General features: G+C 38.9%; 1 protein-coding gene across 1 annotated transcript; it reads left to right on the top strand.

Moving 5' to 3' along the window:
• The first annotated feature begins 4,252 nt into the window (after nucleotides 1-4,252).
• LOC121705543 (polyunsaturated fatty acid lipoxygenase ALOX15B-like) lies at nucleotides 4,253-21,065 on the top strand. The gene is made up of 14 exons (XM_042086577.1): nucleotides 4,253-4,402; nucleotides 4,479-4,683; nucleotides 7,977-8,058; nucleotides 8,514-8,636; nucleotides 10,779-10,882; nucleotides 10,967-11,139; nucleotides 12,255-12,404; nucleotides 12,523-12,723; nucleotides 12,897-12,983; nucleotides 13,135-13,304; nucleotides 17,226-17,347; nucleotides 18,108-18,208; nucleotides 18,287-18,457; nucleotides 20,269-21,065. Exons 1-14 carry the CDS (start codon nucleotides 4,253-4,255, stop codon nucleotides 20,446-20,448), a joined length of 2,019 nt encoding a protein of 672 aa, XP_041942511.1. The 3' UTR covers nucleotides 20,449-21,065.
• Nucleotides 21,066-21,288: the final 223 nt, after the last annotated feature.

The following is a 21,288-nucleotide window of genomic DNA, read 5'->3' as shown; positions in this document are numbered from 1 at the left end:
TCATTTCAATTGTATATGTAATTGTTGACAACACATGTTGTAACCCTTGTAATTACTTTTGTACAATACTTTTCAAACTACACTTTACATTTATTTTAGTAGTTCAGATTCATAACAATAGTAATTCATCTCATTGGCAGAACTGCTTCAAGCTTGTTTTTCTTTTTGTTGCAAATCCCACACAGAGTTGTCAGCAGTCATTGTATTTGGCTTACACTGACTGTCAACAAGTAGCCAGTCTGTTAAGGCAAGTAGCAACAACACACACTGATTCAGGGTCAACCATATGGCAGTGATTATGAGAGCTTTTGGAGAATTTGTCTATGATTCATTACCATTGACTATATTAAGACTGAAAGTATTCTTTTGAAATGGGTGTATCGTCCTCCTGAAACCCCTTTTATCTGAAAATATGTCACCTGATTTTTTTCCTCTGTAAATGTACAACAATATGTGTGTCTAATCAAGATTGCAAACTATGTATATTGGTCTACAATCAGGAATCTGCTGATTGTATTGTGAGGTTTTGTGAAGGCATGTGAAGTGATTTCAATAGCTTTGGATCAAAAAAGAGTAGTTAGGTTTCCTGAAGAGACTTTGTAAACACTTGAGAAAATATGTTATCAGTTGCTTATTTTAAAAAGAATGTTTTCCCATTTTGACCCCTCAAAATTTCTTATTTTGTGTAGACCTTTTAATTTTAAGCCTAACATTCTAAGTGTAACATTCATGTCATATTGAATACTGATGTGTAGGGTTTTTTTTTTTTTTTTTTTGGGCGGGGGGGTATGCCTTTTAATGTAACAGGACAGTGGAGAGAGTGACAGGAAGCGAGTGGGAGAGAGATGGGGTGGCATTGGAAAATGACCTGGGCTGGACTCAAGGGCACGTGGACCTGAACATAGTATGGGCGCCCCCACTCTTCTCTTTTTAAACTTTGTTTAAAACTATCCAGAGTCAGATGTGTCCAAGCTCCAAACAATGATATACATGCCCCTGTTTGGTAAATACTAAACTACCACAGACCAGTGTGGAGGTGGATACTAATAGTTCCTGAAAGAATACATTCACCCGCTGGTATAATGGATAATGGATAATCCTATAGTATGGATAAGAGGCGAAGAAGTTAACTTGAAGAAAACCATTGTTATTATTATAATCATTATTAATATTATTTTTAATAATAATATGATAATATTTGTGCACATTATCATTACAGCTGTACAATACTTAGGTATCTTGTTGTGTATGAAACAAATATACTTGATTTTATCTTTAACTTGATTTTTAAACTTATTATTTTTATTATTGAATATTGTTATTATTAAGGTACATTATTTGGTATAATGTAACTGTAAAGCTTATATAAAAAAAACTACAACTGGAGCATGTTTGTATCCTACATGTTTTAGTCTCTCTATTTCGGGTAGGGTGTGCAGGGTTCATCCTACTTCCTGCATTTGTCCATTTAAAAAGCTCCAACACATTACACCCACACCCTTCAGCACTTTGGCAGTATATATTATGGTCACCGTTTTCGTCCTTATTTCCTGCAGTCTTGACTTCAGCTTCCCTTTTGCAAGTGAGCCCTTCCAAGAGAGCTTTTTATATATATATATATATACGTCAAGTGGTCCATCTTGAGGTGAGTATATAACCTTGTTTTGTAAATTACCATAGGCTGTATACATTAGTGTTCAAAAGTTTGGGGTTACTTAGAAATTTTCTTTTTTTTTTTTATTGAAATAACACCAAATAAAAAATACTGTGTAGAAGATACTTTTTGCATTTATTAATGTTTTAAATGACTATTGTTAAAGGAAACATATGGTTTTTTAAAGCAATGTCTACATAAGTGTACAGAGGCCTATCATCAATGTTCCAATGATGCATCGTTTGTTAATCATTTCACATTTTTAAAAGGCTAACTTATGATTAGAAAACCCTTTTGCAATAATGTGAGCACAACTGAAAACTGCTGCCATGATTAAAGAAATAATACAACTAGCCTTCAGATGACTATCAGGAGCATCAGCTATTGCAGATTAGATTAAAGGCAATAAATGGCCAGAATCAAATGACTGTCTTCTGAAATTTGTCAATCTATTCTTGTCCTGAGAAATTATGTCTTCCATGTGAGAAATGGCCAAGAAAACTTTTGTACAGAGATCTTGTGCAATACTGTGTGCCACTCCTGTTACAGATATTGTGTGCTACTCCCGTCACAGAAAAACATAAACTGGCTTTAACCAGAATAAAAATAGAGGCGAGAGTAGACAAATATATTAGCATTTAGTTTCAGAGACAGACACGTCGCATGTCCTCAACTGACCGCTCTATTAAATAGTGCAAGCAAAACACCAGTGTCAACATTAACAGAAGAGGTGACCTCATAATGTTGGGCTTCTAGACAGAGTTGTAGAGAAAAAGTCATATCTCAGACTGGCAAATAAAAAGAAAAGATTAAGATGAACAAAAGAACAGACAGTTGACAGAAAAAGACAGGAAAGAAGTTAAATCGATAGACAAATCTGCGGTATTCAGATTACAAAGATTTGTGGGACGCAGGCCAAATGCTGGAGAGTGTAATATTTAAATGCTTGTGAGTCATTTGATATTTTTCATTCACACTGTAAATTTGACAGTCGATGAAATCAGCAGAGCCGAGATGTCAAAATCCGTCTTTACAAAGTAAAAGTCCTACCATGTATTGGTTCTAACATGTGCACTTAGCATGGGTGTTTTCACTAATTAGCTCAAAGTCAAAGTCTGCTTTATTATCAATTTCTTCACATGTCAAGACATACAAAGAGATCGAAATTACATTTCCCACTATCCCACAGTGGAGACAAGACATATTTTAACCAATTAGGTCCACAGACAAACATAACATTCAAGTAAACAATATAAAAAGTAAATAAGAAGGCACATACAATGAAGAAATAAGAGCAGCAAAATTTGGTTGAAGTTGTGCAATTGTGCATACAGTAGACAGTCAATATAATAGTGCAAAAGTCAGGCCAATAAATGGCTGAGGTAGTTCTGTTTGACCTAAGTATGCAAGTGGCATAGTGGTGCAAGTTATGTAAGAGCAGCAGAAGTGTGTTCAGAAGTGTTTTCAGGACAACAACAACAAGTTGCAAAGTGTGCAAGTGTACAAGTGGAGTAGTGCAAGGCAGCCATTGTGGGTCCAAAGTCCAGGATGTTATGTGGCTGAGGGTGGAGGGGGGAGAGAGTTCAGCATCCTAACAGCCTGGTGTATGAAGCTGTTGGTGAGTCTGGTGGTGCGGGAGCCAGAGGGCAGTGGATCAAACAAATTGTAAGCGGGGTGACTTGCATCACTCACAATTGTGGTCGCCTTGCGGGTGAGGTGGGAGGTGTAAATGTCTTTCAGGGAGGGGAGTGAGGCACCAATAATCCTTCCAACTGTGTTCACTATGCGCTGCAGGGCTTTCCTGTTGTATTCAGTGCAGCTTCCGCCCCACACAGCGATACAGCTGGAGAGGATGCTCTCAATGGTGCCTCGGTAGAATGTGGTCATGATGGCTGGTGGAGCACTTGCTCGCCTGAGTTTCCGCAGGAAGTACAGGCGGCGCTGGGCTTTCTTCGCCAGTGATGCAGTGTTGGTGGTCCAGGAGAGGTCTTCACTGATTTGCACCCCCAGGAATTTGGTGCTGCTCACTCTCTCCACCACAGCACCGTCGATGGTCAGTGGCAGGTGTTGGGTGTGACCTCTCCGGAAGTGAACAACAATCTCCTTGATCTTGCTGACGTTCAGCAGGTCTATCTACTCATCTACCTGGCTGAGGAGTTTTGCCAATTAGAATCAGCTGGTTTAGTGAATGGTTGGAGTAAATATGTGGCAGGACTTTTACTTTCTGAATCCGGACTTTTACACCTCTGGAATTCAGTCAGTAATTGGTAATGTATACACTACAGTGATGGTGTGATGAGAAAGACTGTTATAGAAAGTGATAGATTGAAAGACCTTCACTACAGTAAACAGTAAAGTATTTAATAATTCTACAAAACACAACGGAAATATATGTAAGGGATAACAGCCACTAAGGTGTCCCAATATACAGAATTAATGGACGCGGTCCATACCCCCCACCCCCACCCTCAACTCATGTATGTATGTTTATTGTTCTACTATGAGCCCTATCTTACACCTGACGCACCGCACTTGAGTTCTGTCCTATTCTGTCCTGTTTTTATCCTTTAGACTAAGGTTTTAACTCTATATTGCAGAATGAATACCCTCATTTACAACGTCCAGGTGACTACAGGAGACCGATTTTGTGCTGGCACTTTCAACTCTGTGTCTATTAGACTGATTGGAACAGATGGTGTGACTGAACAAATGAAGATCAATTTAAATGAAGGATTATCAAGGGATTCGGTAATTGACAAAAACATTTTTTTTGTTATTTTTGAGAAATTCCTGTATGCCCAGTAACCAATTTGTGATATCATAGGTGAGGGATTTGAAGTTGGCTGTGCATTCAAGACTGGGGAGTCTTGAGCTGGTGGAGTTTGAAGCAGAAAGATTTCTTGGCATTGTTGACGATGAATGGTTTTGCTCCAGAGTTGTTGTAACAACGCCAGAGGCTGATGTGCTCCTGTTTCCATGTTACTGCTGGGTGAGCAGTCAAGAAACAAGAGTATTCAGAGAAGCCTCAGGTCAGTACAGAAAGGTGAAATTTTATTTTTTAGGCCTTAAAGGAACCATATGTAAGAAATGTATTTCAATTAATCATAAAATGGCCCTGATATGTCACTATACATTAAGAAATCATGTTAATTTCAAATACTTATATAACTGACAACAGTAGTCCGGCCAGGATATTGTCATTGTGTTTTGGCCTGATGCGCTACCCTCCACCTATCTACTAATCACTAAGTCAGAAGTGATTCGGCATCCGGGTTGCCAGCTCTGCCAGTAAGGGGGGAGGGGGGGGGGGGGGATACACCGCTCTACAGTAATTTGAAAGTGATTGCAGTACCAGTTTTGGCCACAATCTTACATACGGTTCCTTTAAATATCACAATACCAAATAGGCCAAAAACATAGGTTTTGAGTTTGGCTGCGATGTCTCCATGTCATAAAGGCTTTTCTCCTGCTCAGGCGTATTAAATGTCTCCGGCGATATGGGAAGTTCAGGAAGTTAAGGAAAAGCTATGTCAAGGCCATTCTTATGGTAAGAATGGGACGTTCTGCCGTCCTATGTGAAATCATAAGCAGAATAGTAGGAGTAGGCTATAGTCAAAATACCTACACAGTATTGGCTACAAACTGACAACAGTTCAAGTTCATGAATAGGCAACCTAGACCGGTTTTATAATTGTAGGCCTGTTGCTTCTATTATAGCCTATATTTCCACCCTCTGGGCTCTGTCTTAGCGATCTAAAACGCATGGTCAGTGGCGAATAGCTTAAATACATTGCTTGACGCAAAAAGGTTTCTTAATCAGTCATGGGTTTGTTTTGGGCGTAACATCCTTTAAACCAATGAGAATGACATCTGTCATTCCCTTTAACAGCAAGCAGCGCAACTTCAAACAGAGCATCTGTAATAGTCAGCGGCGCATTTGAAGGAATCTGCTTGCACGTGAGACTGTATGGAACAGGTATTCCACTAAACCATGCTTTACTAAAACCTAGCAGAGGTGTCAAGTAATGAAGTACAAATACTTTGTTACCTTACTTAAGTAAAAATTTTGGGTATCTATACTTTACTGGAGTAATTCTTTTTCAGGCAAGTTTTTACTTCTACTCCTTACATTTTTACTCAATTATCTATATTTTCTACTCCTTACATTTAAAAAAGTCTTGTTACTCCTATTTCATTTCGGCTTGTTTTCATTCCAGCTTGTCATCGTTCAAAAAATAAAAAAAACTATCCAGATAAATCGCACATAAACATATACCATTCTGACACCCTATTAGTTTGTACGCGATGCATCACACCTACAAATAACGTCACACTCCAGCAAGGACATAGCAGACGTGTGTAGCAGTACGAAGATGTCCGCGGCAGAGACTCGAGCCGTTGGAGCCATTGTTAGTTTGGACCCCAGAAACAAATGAAGCAAATGAACTTCAGAAACAATCTTTAAGCTCACGATATTCAGATTGGCCTTTAAGATCACGATATTCAGATTGGCCTTTAAGCTCACGATATTCAGATTGGCCTTTAAGCTCACGATATTCAGATTGGCCTTTAAGCTCACGATATTCAGATTGGCCTTTAAGATCACGATATTCAGATTGGCCCAAAACGTTAACGACCCACCGGGAATCCTTCTGAAGCTCCCAATTAGCCACTGCGGGCTTGTGTAACATGCCGGCTCAAGCATGACACATAGAGGGGAGGCCACACGCAGATGATAAGTAAATAACGTATATTTATTAAAGAATATTGTAGCGAAGAAAGTCAGTATAATGGAGTGTAAAATAAAATGTAGTGCCAATCAGTGTCTAGGGGTATGTACAGCGAAATGGAAAACAAAAGCCAACGTCGGAAGAGAAGAGAGCTCCCAGCATGGGGAGAGCAGGCTTCCTATCCTCACGCCAATCAAGGGTGATCTCACACACCTGGGTACACCTGGGCCCTAGTCACCTGCCACAGAGAGAGAGAGAGGGAGAGACAGAGCACAGGCACAGAAGTGAGTGGGGCCAAAAGAGACCGACCAGGGTCGTCACACCTGCATTCAAAACATTAAAGAAATTAATTTAACAGATATTGCAACTGCATGCAATTAACAGTTAACTAGGCCTATATCATGAGGTTATTACAGCTGGTTCCGAATTAGTCATTGAATCAAAGGCTTTACTTTGTTAGATAGAAGCTAACAACCTGTTAAAATGTACCAGAATTCAGGAAATTGTGTCTAGTTCCAACAGAAGTTGTTTGGGACTGCTTGCTAAAGGCAGCTTCCATCTCCTGACAGTGCATCTTCAGTTGTGCTTTAGATGCGCCTTTCGCTATAGACCAGGTTTTTCTTGGTCAGTGGTGTAATGATTTTTAGAGGGTGTAAGATTTTTGGATCATGCGCTAGACCACACCTTCTGCCACACCCCTGGACGTAAGGCTTAATAAAAGTGAAGCGCATGGCAAAAAATTTGAGTGTAAGATATACGCTTTGCGTCGCGATAAGAATACGTTTTTTTGGTCGTCACAATAGAGCTCTCTGTTTCCAATATAAGATAGCTATACCATTTTGCTAAAGTCTAATTTGCAAACCATTTAATTTTTGCAAGTTCCAATATGTATGGAGCTATCACTTGCCAAAAAAGGGAACAACCTCTAAGTATGGCGCCCAAACTTAAATGAGGTATAGTTGTGTAATTTGTCTTCAAACTATTTGATCTTAGTCCACTCTCTTTCGTTCATACAGTAAGTACTTTTTAATTTGGAAAATATTAGGGGCATGAGGAGTAGATGGAAACATGCAAGCGCACATGATTGCACACAAGAAATATCGTGACTTATTCTAAAACATAAGCTACAAAAGGCATAGATAGACCACGTCAGTTAGGCAACATTATTTCCAACCACGGTTTATCCACAGAACGTTTTGTAGTATTTCTATTGATGGCCAACACAACACATATGAAACAAGGCAGACAAGCCAATCTTCCTATGTTGTGGTGTCATTAATCTCTTTTTGCACGTCTTTCTAATTAATACTAAAGCCAGACGAGAATATAATATTACAATAGTTGGCCTGTCATAGTTATCAGATATTAACTATAAGATCATTTTTGACATTATCTCAGAGTAGACCCAACCTAGTTTGCGTTTGATCACACCTTCCCACTGGCAATTCTCTCGTGCAGTACTGCGCATGCATACCTATTCGGTGATGATACATCGTTGCCAAACTCGGGGCCATAGCCTATCAAGAATTGAAGCCTATGTGTTATTGTTTAGCCCTGAAATATTGTATTTTCTTTCAATAAACTTCCAACAGCAAAGCTTATATTCCAGGAGACTAGGAGTAAGTCCTTGGAAGACCGAGAAATGCAGCTAAAAAAATGCCAGGAGGAATTCAGGTGAGAATGAAATCTGAGTTGTATCTCAATATTTTAGATTCTATTTCATTATTATAAGATAGTAGCCTATCTTGTCCTTTTAGACCTTAGGTAATTATTTCAAGTTAGTGTCTTCTCATTTCTAGATAGTAAGCCTATCTCATTATTTTAATATATAGTCATCATATTGAATGTTGAAGTTACACATGAGTTACTAAGTTGTAGTTTCAAAAAGCATCACATTTCTTCTATTCCATAAAAGTATCATAGTGTATTTTTAATCAATGTTATTTTATTTTTGTTTAATTAAAAACTGGGATTTCCTTCAAGGACAGCAATGTTTAAAATATTTAGTAGTTAATACATTGGTGATTTTTATAGCAACTTTTATTTTTTAGATATTATCTCAATATATCAAGATATTAAGTTGCAATTTCTAGATTTTATTTAAACTTACTTTTACTCTTACTTTGCAGATGGCGTGTATATGCGCCGGGGTTACCACAGATTGTGAGTGCAAATAATGCCTTGGTTCTACCCCCTGAGGTTCGGTTCTCTTTCACAAAGGAAACTGAGTTCCATCTCACAATTGCAGCAGCGTAGGTCAACCCTATCTTTACCCTTATGCTACCACATAGTGGGATTAGAACAATATTAAAGGAAGCAATTATAAGTATAAGTATATATACTTTTTTGATCCCGTGAGGGAAATTTGGTCTCTGCATTTAACCCAATCGGTGAATATAGTGAAACACAAACAGCACACAGTGAACACACAGTGAGGTGAAGCACACACTAATCCCGGCGCAGTGAGCTGCCTGCAACAACGGCGGCGCTCGGGGAGCAGTGAGGGGTTAGGTGCCTTGCTCAAGGGCACTTCAGCCGCGGCCCACTGGTCGGGGCTCGAACCGGCAACCCTCCGGTTACAAGTCCAGAATGCTAACCAGTGGGCCACGGCTGCCCAGAATTAAGAATTTGGTAGAAGAGTGTTGGAATTAATTAAGAGAGAGCTATGTCTGCATTCAGAGTTAAACAATGATGTGCATGTGTTCATTGTGAAATAGATGTGGAGTGTGGGTGAGAGTTAACTGATCACCTACCATAAGAAAGATTTTCTGCAACTTTTGTTAGGGGTGACAGATGAAAATGAAACGTTGGTGGTTGTGTCTTATTTGACAGGATTGGCTGTGATGACCTAGCCTGGTCCCACCTGCCTAGTGTCACTGCTTATTTTCATTTCACTAGATAGGCCACTAGTCTGGCTCCTCTCAAAGTGCTTACGATCCCCCAGCCACCAATCAGTAACAACAAGGGATGGGGGTAGTCGCAACGCCTGCAAACATTAAAAAATGAAGTCGTAAGAATGTGTATATACAACAAGGTACATGCTGATGCAGTTTAATATCAGTTTGCAAAGGTAGGAAGTAACATGAGGAATTCCTGATCAATATGATTGGTTAGGCTGGACCAGTGATTTCAAAGACACAAAGACACTTTTCTAGTCAAGTCAATTCACATTTATTTATATAGTGCATTTTTGTATGCACAGAGTGCAACCCAAAGTGCTCCACACACAGACATCTAAACATACAGTCAGCAGACAAATGAACAAATTGACAAATATAGAAACAAAATGTTGGACAGCCAATCCAACACTACAAGTACACAGACATTAAGACAGGAAACAAACAAATGAATAATAATAAAAAAGTAAATAAATAAATAAAAATCCGTAAGTGAACGTCATTTCTTTGGTTAGGCCTAACGTTACATATAAGAGCAGCATGGTGTTCATTGAACAGTCCAAACCGCAAGCAACATTTGGTTGTAGCATGGTGCTCTTGAACAGTCCAACCAGGCAATGGCCGTCTGAAGGGCTCCGGAATCACAGGTCAGCTGTCAGCGACTTCTCTGGGATACAAGCAGAAGCAGACTCTGGAAAGTTAGCCCACAGACCAGCAGCTCGGTCAGTGAAGCTCAAACAGCATCAGGTCCCAATAGCCAATGTGAAACTCTGCACGACCTGCTCCATTCACGCCGAGGCAAAAGTAGGCAGATAGCTCGGCGGACATCTCCGTTGGAAACAGCGAGACAGGTCCCACACAGAAGAGCCTGTGCCCTAGCCTGACAAGCCAGACCCACGTCAAGATAGGGTCTGGGAACTCACCATTGGCAGTGCTCAATCCGAGGGGCGGAAAAAACGGTTGTCTTTCAAATTCCCTCTGCACGCAATAGGATAGCTCTACAACTCATGAATCCCATGCGTTTTCCCACCAGCGGAGCTAGTTGGATAGTTGATCAAACTTTTGGCAACTTAAAAAAAGCTTCACTCGAGTTGCACTGTTCGCCAGCAGCAGCATCCATCTTTGTTTTCAAGTAGCAGGGTATTTACGCGGAACCGTCGCAAGTCAGTCGGGATTTGCAGAAGTAGGAGCTTTTCAGGTGCTGCGTGCAAATCACTCCACCCAAGTATCAGTGCTACATCAAAGTTTAAGAGCTAAATTATGTGAGAAATAGGGTTGACCCAGAGTAATCTTATTTTGGATTTTCATTTCCTCGAGGTTGTCACATATAGTAGGCTAACACTTGAGGACTAGTAATGCTCAATATTTTGAAAAATATTTAAAACATTGAGCATTTCAGGAAATATATATATATATATATATTATATATATATATATATATATATATAAAGTTTGAAAATAAAGTTCACTTTATGACTTTATAACACTTGGTTGTAGATTTGTTCCAGTGAAACTGAACGCTATGGCGGACAACAGAAGCTCATGGGAGAGCCTTCATGATCTGGATCAAATCTTTGTCACCAAAAAGACAAAAGCCTATGGTATGTTTATCATGAGCTCATAAACAAGCTTAGGTAAGAGGTTTTATGGCTTTCATAATGTTCTGCCATTGTTTCTCATTGCAGAGTTTGTGCGACAGCACTGGCAAGAGGATGAATTCTTTGGCTATCAGTTTCTTAATGGCCTTAACCCCATGATGATTGAAAAATGTTTAGAACTTCCAAATAACTTTTTGGTTACTGAAGATATGGTAAAGTCCTACCTACCAGATGGCAGTTCTCTGCGAAAAGAGATGGAGGTATGATAAAAACGAACATGTACAACTATTTATTTGAATACAAGTAGCATTATTTCAGTTAAGCTTCCCATTCCCTACTCCTGCAAGTCTTACACCCTCTGCCCTTGGTTACTCAATGATTGCTTAACTATGGTGGCCGACGGGTGCAAACGACCTGCAACACATGACAACACATGCAAATAGACAAAACACAAGCAGCTTAAAACAATAGCGGCAGGTTCAAACACACCTGGCTCCACTGGGAAAAAAACAGCGCACAGAGTTCACATAGTCTATTGATGAGAAGACGTAGTATTCTTCAGGGCATGACGAGAGGGAAAAAATACTCTATGAGGCTACGTTTAGACGGTGACGATGAAAAGAGAAGACGCAGAAGTGGCGCAGAAGTTTAGACGAGCATTCTCAGGGGGAAATCTTTGTTTATATGAAGACGCAAGAGTATGTGATATTCGATTGGATATGCATTCCAGACCGCTGGGTGGTGGTGTGATAGAACCCCGGTACGTCACGCGCAGACATTCTAATTTGACAGTTTAGGTAATCAAGGATCTTTGGTTTAGCGTTTAGACGGAGACGCAACTCGGGTCGTCTTCAAAACTCTACACTCTGGAAGGAGTCTTCAGATTTTTGCGTCTTCAAGCCCCGATGGCTGGGTCGCCGTGTAAATGAAAGGCACTTATGATAAAATATTTTGTCGTTTTCCTTCGCAATCGTTCTCGTATAAACGGCCCCTGAGAGTGAACAGCAGTCAGGTAAACTTGTATTCCTCTTTAGGTTTGATGTCAACAAATAATATCAATGTTAAGATGGCACTGTTTTGCATGTCTCAAGTCTCTGTCGCTAACCTTGGCAATGAAATTAACTAAATTTATCGTTGGTTTTAAATCTTAGTAAAAGGCTACACAACCTAGGCCTATTCAAAGGAAAAACATTGTTTGCAAATCTTTTCATTCTCATGTGGATGAGGCCTTAATTAGTCTGTCAAAGAGCTTACATTTTTTGTGCGGTTTGTATGCTTATCTGTCTGTGAACAGGATTACGCAAAAATGACCAGCCCAATGAAATAATGTAATGATGCATGTAACCTGTTATTAATCTATAGCCACTCCCTCTAGAATGGTAACATTTTCCTGTGTGACTACAAGGACTTGAACTGTGTGGTTGGAAAGGAGAATGTCATTCATGACCGTCTGCAGTACTTGGCTGCTCCACTTTGTTTGCTCTACAAGACCTCTGACAAAAAGCTCTTACCCATTGCCATCCAGGTATGCAGTATTATGTAGAATGCTGGTAGAAACATGGATGGTTCAATCCAAGTATTGTACTCCACAGCACAGGTTTACATATGCTGTATTGCTTTGACACTCTGCTTATTGTCTATAGCTAAAACAGGAGCCAGGGGAAGAAAATCCCATATTTCTCCCCTCGGATAATCAAGACTGGCTCTTGGCCAAAATATTTGTGAGAAATGCTGAGTTCAACATGCATGAGCTTAACTTTCATTTGCTTCGTACACATTTGTTGGCTGAAGTCTTTTTCATGGCAACTGTGAGGCAACTTCCCTCAGCACACCCCCTCTTCAAGGTAAGTTTTTTCAATATAGAGGAAAACTATCACTGAATTGCTACAGCTGCACAAGTTACAAGATTGTGTTCATTTTATTAGTACATATCTTTTCCATAATAACTGTCAGTTTAAAAATAAAAATACATTGTAATGTTATGGTAATCACAAGACTGTTGTATTTGTCGTTTTAGCTCCTGGTCCTCCATTTCCGCTACACTTTACAAATCAATATCATGGCCCGAGACCAGCTCATGTCAGAGGAAGCCTTCTTCTCTGAAGTATGTCGGATTTGTGTGTTATCTGCTAATACTGTAACATTCCATTTTGTAAATAAATGTCCACACATATCTATAGTTTCTTATGTATAGTACTGTTAACTACTTCTGCTATTAACCTTTGCCTTTAAATTGTTTTCTCTCCCCTCTGAAGCATACAGGCATTGGGTTAATTGGTTCAAGGATGTTTTTGAGGAAAGCTTTAGCAACGCTGACATACAGTTCCTTATGTTTACCAGAGAATATCAAAGTGCGTGGTCTAGAGGAGATCCCAAACTTCTACTACAGAGATGATGGCCTCAAGCTGTGGAAGATCATCCATGAGTATGAACTTAATTTATCACCATTAAGGGCACTGCAGTGGCTCAGATCAAAATTTACGGTTACACACTGTCACATATTTTTTGTTACTAGAACAACATAATACAATCAGATCTCTGTGTGAACACGTCCCTCTAAATAGTAGGTGTTTGGTCAGGGAAAAAATCATGATAGTTTTGACCTCCATGCATGCAATAAAAAACCTGTAATGAAGAACACTGACTGGCCTTATAGCTCAACATTAGTGGCATCTGCTATTTGATAGAACAGGATCAAATCCCTACAGCCAAATATTATGGAAAGTCTTCCAAAAAGAGTGAGCTAATGTTACAGAAAAGTAGTGGGGAGAAGGGGTGTGTCGACAGAATATTAACAGTATTGTATATTAACAATTTCATAGATCAAACCAATGTATTGATCACACTTGTGTATTAACCATATTTATTCCAATGTTACGTTGTTGTACTAAACATTGGGCCATAAATAAATCTGCTCCTCTTGCTGTTAATGTCATGCTCAGCCCAAACCAACACAACAGTTGACCAAAAATATCAATATTAATCTGCATTAGGCCTACTGCTTTACCAGTGATAGAGTGTAGTGTTACATCCAACAATAGCAACAGTTTCTTCGTTTCTTAACGCAACCGAATTACTGCATATTCAAGATGGATGCCACAGTGATGTCTAGTTACTATCCCATTATTATGTGGTGCTAGTGAAAATATACTACAAGGAATAAAAGTTCTCTGAAAGAAAGAAAAGTCCTCTGCCTGCAGTTGGCATCAGTACAATGATGCTGGCCTAGCTCACAAACCATTGGGCCCTAGCGCTGCTAGCTTTATGGTTCTTCAACCACCTCAGACTTGCACTGTGTTGCCTCATCTTTCATATCCTGGCTGCATCGCATTGGGTAGGCACATGTTTTTTTGCTTATTCCCGCCCACCGCAGCAAACTTTTTTCTTTATTGTATGGTAACTTAAGGAAAGGATAGTTAGGGCACTATCTTGTGCTTCTGTGTGTAAGTGCCTATTTGCTCTGGTAAAACAAAATGACAATATCAGTACAATTCATGTGTGAATCAAATGAGAGGAACTGCATTATCAGAGGTGAAGAATAAAATACAAGTCTTCATAGATACAGTATAATTATTTTTTGTTTAAAACACACAAACTGAAGTTCATCCTCATAAACAGACCTCACATGAGTAGTCATCAGAGCTGCAGAAAGTTAATTTATAGGAACGTCACCTATTACCAACCGTCCCGTATTTCCAACCTCTTACGTGTATGTGTCACTTAATATTAATTTCTATACAAACCAAGACAGCGGATTCCTAAAGAAACGCAAGCACCCACACCATAAGTGTATCTAAATTAGCTATGTACCAAAATTACATTTTACCGTGACTCGAAGAGCTGTAAACAGTGTTGTAAGGCTGCGTGTACAAATCTGCTTGGAGCTCCAGTGGATTTTTGATTTGGTTATGGGATTTGGCAGACTTTGTCCAAAGCAACATACAAATACAAAAACAATATAATATTTAAAATTTAACAGGGAACAGATTAGAATGTTGGTCAAACTATAATAAGGAGAATAGCAATAATAAACAACAATGTCAATTTAATCAATAGCCTAATAAAATAAGCAATGAAAATGAGGGAAAAAAGCAATAATAAACAATAATGTACATTCAATCAATAATATAAAAACAATAACATGTTAAGACTACATTAAGGAGAATATCAATAATAAACAATAATGTCAAATGGATCAGCAGCCTAATGGAAATAAAACAATATTATACAAACCATAACGCATAAGAAGCGCTTAAAGAACTAAGTGCATGTTGAACAGGGATGTCTTTAGACCCCTCTTAAACGACCCAAAACTATCACAGGAACGGAGAGCACTGGGCAACTCATTCCACCAACATGGAACCACTGAGGAAAAAAGTCTTGAATTAGACCTAGCGTTTATGACTGGTCGACACAACAGACGCTCATCAGAAGACCGCAGTGGGCGATGGGGATGTACGTCTTGATTATTGAATTAAAATTACTAGGAGCAGATCCAGTCAGTGTCCTATAGGCCAAAGTGAGAGATTTAAATTTAATTCTGGCTACTATAGGGAGCCAATGGAGAGTAACTAGGAGAGGAGTTACATGTGTCCTCTTTGGCTGATTGAAGACCAGGCGTGCTCCAGCATTCTGGATCAGCTGTAATGATCGTATTATACAAGCGGGTAAGCGAATTACAATAGTCCAGCTTGGAGATGACCATGGTCTAAACAAGAAGTTGGAAGTGTGGAATCTTGTGTCAGATAAGGTCTGATCTTCCTAATGTTGTAAAGCATAAAATGACATGATTTTGCAATAGAAGCTACATGCTCAGAGAAGTTAAGTCGGTCGTCAATTACAAACCAGTCAAGAGCTTTCCCAGAAATTCCCATTTCAGATAGTATAGAAAGGATAATGTCATGTTTAACAATTTCAAAGGCTGCAGATAAATCTAGTAGAATTAATACTGATGACTGAGCAGAGGACTTAGCTACTCTCAATGCTTCAGTCACAGACAGAAGAGCAGTTTCAGTAGAATGACTACTCTTGAAACCAGAGCATAGGGTCTAGTAGATTACTCTGATGAAGAAAGTCACATACTTGCTTGAAGACCACTTTCTCCAAAACCTTTGACAAGAAAGGAAGAAGGGAGGCAGGTTTGTATTTCTTCACCTCAGTTGGATTAAGTGTAGGCCTACTTTTCTTTAACAAAGGTGTAACCCTAGCCTGTTTAAAAGAATAAGGAACTATTCCAGAACTGAGTGAAGCATTAAATACAGTACATGTGTGACTGGCGGTAGAACGGCGGGTGGGACAGACTGTAGAAGAGTGGACAGGACAGGATCTAATGGGCATGTTGTTGGACGACTTCGCTGAAGCAATTGAGAGACTGCTTCCTCATCAAGAGGAGAGAAAGAGTCCAATGATGCCGTCATACTAACACAAGGCAAAGCCCTCCTTATTAGGTTCATCAAACTGAGCACTTACTTTAGCTTTTCAGTGAAAAATGTTGCAAAGTCATCTGCTGACAGTGAAGTAGTTGATGGTGGTGGTGGAGGATTCAGAAGACTTGAAAGTGGAAAAAAGTTTTCTACTGTCAGTGGCGCTCTCAATCTTGCTTTGATAGAATGCCTTTTTTGCAAGTGTAACAGTGGATGAAAAAGATGACAGCAAAGATTGGTAGTTACTATCATTACTATCTCTGGATTCACGCCATTTCCTCTCAGCAGCTCTTAGTTCCTTTCGTACTGAGACTATACTGTTCATTAGCCATGGATGACGAGGTTTAGAACGAGTGGGTCTTGAGGAAAGAGGACATGCTGACATCTGCAGACAAGATGCCAGTGTAGAGCAGAGAGTCTCTGTAGCGTAATTAACCTCAAGTGTCAAGAATGAGTTAGGAGTAGGTAAAGCAGATGTTACTAATGTTGCAAAATGGTCGCTTGAGAGGCTTCTGAGGTTACGCCGGAATGAAATATACTGCGATTTGCGACGAGAATACTCGGTCTAACCGTTGATGTGCAGTGAGAAAGGTTGGAAATAGGCACCCACCAGCCCAGCACTAAACTCCGAGCGTGGTAAACAAAATCGGTTATTTCAGGCAGTAAAAGCCCCGGTAAGAACCAAACTAGATTTCGTTCAAATCTACACACCTATGGCTACTGAAAAATGTAAGGTTCATTTATCAAATGTTATTAGGTATTAAAATGAATTAAGAAGTATGAAAAAACGTTGTTTTAGAATTTTCGAATGAAAGGGTTGGTAATTGGTGGTTTTACGGTAGCCAAGTGGTGTATTTTCCACTATATTAGAATTATGGATTTTATTTCACACTTCCCCTCACTGAAGTACCTGTGTCTCACAGATATGTTGAAGGAGTGTTGGGACACTACTACACCTCTGATGATTACATCCAGAGAGACACTGAACTACAGCTCTGGATCAAAGACATTTACAAGAAGGCTTTCCTTGAAAGACAAAGCTCAGGTTGGAGAACTGATGGATATTATGTAAGGGATAATGTATAGAACGCCGTATACTGGGAAAATAAGTCCTGACAGGGCGAACCGGACCCCGACGCGCAGCGGAGGGGTCTTGTTCTGCCCTGAAGGGACTTATTTTCCCAGTAATGACCGGCGTTCTATACATTATCCCGCATATTACACGGCTACTTGCCAAAACGAAATAATAAACTCCCCACTATATGACTTTAGCCTACAAAGCCTAGCCTATTTGTTACCGTTCATCGTGGCATTTGCTGAAACAAATAGTTCGCAACAACACGCTGAACTTGAATCAAACATTCTTTAGAACACATCTGATCAACCGTCTGCTTTCACTTTTAAATGAAGTTCCAGTCCTTGCGTAGTGATATGAAAGACGTATCAGAAGCACAAAATCCGTTGCCATTGACAGCGGTAATTATATGTTTGCAGCGGTAGGCCTAATTACATGAATATATTTTAGAACTTTGGGAAATCCCATTCAAGCCAATGGAGCGTTCTACTTGTCTTGTGAAGAGCCGTGTAATAAACTGACATATTAAAGGGATGGGATGTTAAATAGTTAAAGGGAAGGGATGTTGAGATAAAATAGTTAATGGCATGGGATGTTGAGGATTGTGTCAACAATTCCCAGTGAGATGAAGGTGCTTCTGATTTTTGCTTAATTGTCTAGAAACAAGCGATGATTTAACTAACCTTTTCTTTCACGGTATAAAGAAAAACAAAACAACCCTTTTTTTCAGAAATACCACAGAGTTTCACCTCTTTAGAAGAGCTCATCAAGTTTGCCACCATGATCATTTTCACTGTATCTGTCCAACATGCTGCTGTCAACAATGGACAGGTTTGGATGTTACGTTTAAATAATCCATTTTACCCGCTATATTTATACTTCTCTTATATATATTTTTTTCTCTGTCAGTTTGATTTTGGTGCTTGGATGCCCAACTTCCCCAGTTCTTTGAAGTGTCCTCCTCCTACTTGTAAAGGTAAAGCCAAAGAGATTGATGTCCTGGAGACGCTGCCAGACATTGGCACCACGGTACACACCATGACTGCTCTGTACCTGCTCAGCCAGAAGTCCTCTGACCATGTACGTGATACATTGTTTGTACCCTACTAAGCTCAAAGGGTCATATTCTCCTATGTGTGCAAGTCAAAAAAAGGGTGTGGCTACACACCTTTCAGCCTAGGCATATTATTCATATTTTTTGTTAAAGGACAACTCTGGTCTAAGAGCAACCTAGGGTCTATTTTTTGATGATAACGAGTGTTAACTTCTATTTGGGACCAAAATGATGTTATTTGGTGGAGTTTTGAGTAAAACTGGAATTTTACTTGTAAATAGCATGTAACATAGCCTTTGGGGGCAGCTTCGCTTTGTCAAAGTAAGTCACTATTTTAATGCCATTAACTAGTTTTAAAAATCATTACACATCTATGCAACTGCAGAGAGAGTCTCTATAGACAAACTGACATATTTTGTAGCTTTGTAAGTGTATAAGAAAATATATAAAAAGGACTGTTTGTGCAGTCAGTGCATTAGCTTACTATTATCCATGTCACAGCCATCTTGTGAGAAGAGAGTCTGGTCAGCCACTGATGGCAATGTGTTTGATCACTTTGAGTATTTACATTTGTAAATTACAATTGAGAGATTAATAATCTGAAATTAGACGTTTCTCAGCTGTGAGTTTTAAATCATGAATCAAAACCTCAGACGTCTATAAATAGTGTTTACACCTAAAAAGTGTGTAATTTGGTTAAATTACTTCTTTGTTTAGGCTATAGAAACTAATTCATTTGAAATTGTTCATGATACAGTTTACCTTGCTTTTACTCTCATAATCATAATAATAATTGTATCTTTTTGCAACAACGTAAATTAACAAGGTTGTGACTCATGCATTCATGATGACCCAACTTTAAAAATCCTGTCTTCCAAAAAAAAAGTGTGTTCATGAGAACAGCTCGGAAAACAAATATAGATTCCTGCAACAATATGTGTGCGTTTTTGTATTGTCTTTACAGGGAACGCAAATAAGTTATTTGAGCAGCCTACTATGATTGCGCAGAATTAAAATATCTCAGGTGAATGTTTCTGTTCGTAGTTTTAATTTAGTGATAAATTACCTTGCCTATTTGTAATGAGAGTGAGGTTCTCATCTTGTTGTGTTGTTGTCAACGGAGGCCGTCTCGATTGGAGAGCATGATTGTGACGTCAAGTCGGGTATCTGGGGGTACAAGATTTCCGCACGAGTCTCCAAGCATTAAAGTCGACCCGAATTACAAATAAGTCATTTTTAGAGGTCAGGATTTCCAAATATCCGACGTGTCATGAACGTGGCCTCAGTCTGGCTCTAATATGAAATTAAGCCTTTTTTCATGAGGCTGCCTTCATTCTGAAAATAACTGCTGTGGGTGTGATTGAGCATGATGTAGAGGAGAATATGCACAACACAAATGGGAACACATATAACACAAGTAGGAGAGTATGACCCACAAAGTATATTTTCAGTTAACATCTGTGTATATATCTCATGTCACATTGGAACATTCAGATGTCACAATTTTTTCAATCGCACACACTACACCTTTCAATCAGTTCTGATTGCTGTGATTACATTGCATGTTTGAATGGCTCACCCTACAAGAGAATTAACAAAAATGCTGACATGTTAGAAAATTGCATCAGACTGGAGCTGGAACGTTGATTGTTACATCTTTTAATTGGACGTTGTGAACCTGCGCAAACTCAACGTTCAGCCCAATTCTAAAGTTAGTTGGGTCCAGGCTAAATTGTGCCAAAATCATAGTGTCTACCCAGCTGTACTATTAAAACATTACTTGAGCACTTAATGAATGTATTCCTAAGTTCAAGTTTTTGTCTTCAATATTTTGCAGTACAGCCTAGGTAATTATCCTGAGCAGCTGTTTGTGGAGCAAAAGCCACTGGAATTGACTGATGATTTCAGAAGAAAGCTTGAGGTCCTCAGCTATGACATCAAAGCCAGGAATGTTGGTCTTCCATTGCCATACACCTATCTAGACCCAGAGAACATTGAAAACAGTGTTGCCATTTAAAATATAAATAATCACCAGATTATCTCAAAACAACATTTGCTGATTTGTTTGATGTTTTCATAGTTTTTAGTAGTAGTAGTTTTTATAAATGCTGTAAACAAAGAGATGATATAGGCTACGTATTACCCATCCACAATGTTATTTCTTTTCTTGTTATTGGGGGCCATTCAGTGAAGCTGAACTGATAACATTGTATTTCTCTATTTCTTCTTATAAATGTGGCTGCCACTGCTGCAGTTGCAATGCAGTTACAGAAGTATGCTTAGGTGTCATCACATTATACTTTGTCTGCTGTTGCATACTTCTGCATTACACAAGTTTACTCAACATTTTGTTGGTGTTTGACAGTGTATAGTGTGCAGACTGTTAAAGTTGTATTTGTATAGTTGTATAGTTTCTTGTTTATTGAGAAAATGAGCAAGAATTTAATAAACCATGGTTTGTGGTGTGACATAAAGAAGAAATTCACTGAGGAAGCAAACAGAAGAGCCACTTTTTTGAAAGAAAGTTTAGATTTTTGAACAAAAAATTAATCCAACCAAATACATAAGACATACATTTGTGAAGATGTAAATGACCAAAACAGTTTAAAAACATTTAATTGAAAGCTAATATTTTTTTTAAAAAGTATATATATAAAAGGATATCTTGTAATACTGGAATGCAATAAGTTATACAGTTACAGTAGTGTGGAGCAGCCATTAAGTGAAGTGATAAGTATATGAGCTGCGCTAAATTCTGTGAGTAACATACTAGTTTTCCAACCCATGAGGACTTACAAAGATTTTGAAATAATAGGCCTAGAGATCAGGGGCCGTATTCACAAAGAATTTTAAGGAT

This window comes from Alosa sapidissima, chromosome 3, assembly GCF_018492685.1.
Source record: "Alosa sapidissima isolate fAloSap1 chromosome 3, fAloSap1.pri, whole genome shotgun sequence".
Classification (NCBI taxonomy): domain Eukaryota; kingdom Metazoa; phylum Chordata; class Actinopteri; order Clupeiformes; family Clupeidae; genus Alosa; species Alosa sapidissima.
This window is presented reverse-complemented; position numbering and strand designations above follow the sequence as displayed.

What these genes read in the sequence shown, in the direction of transcription:
- LOC121705543 (XM_042086577.1), top strand. Translation starts at nt 4,253, where the DNA reads ATGAATACCCTCATTTACAACGTCCAGGTGACTACAGGAGACCGATTT. An exon ending in AAGGATTATCAAGGGATTCG is followed by an intron (nt 4,403 to 4,478) that starts GTAATTGACAAA and finishes GTGATATCATAG; the next exon opens with GTGAGGGATTTGAAGTTGGC. An exon ending in CATCTCACAATTGCAGCAGC is followed by an intron (nt 8,637 to 10,778) that starts GTAGGTCAACCC and finishes ACTTGGTTGTAG; the next exon opens with ATTTGTTCCAGTGAAACTGA.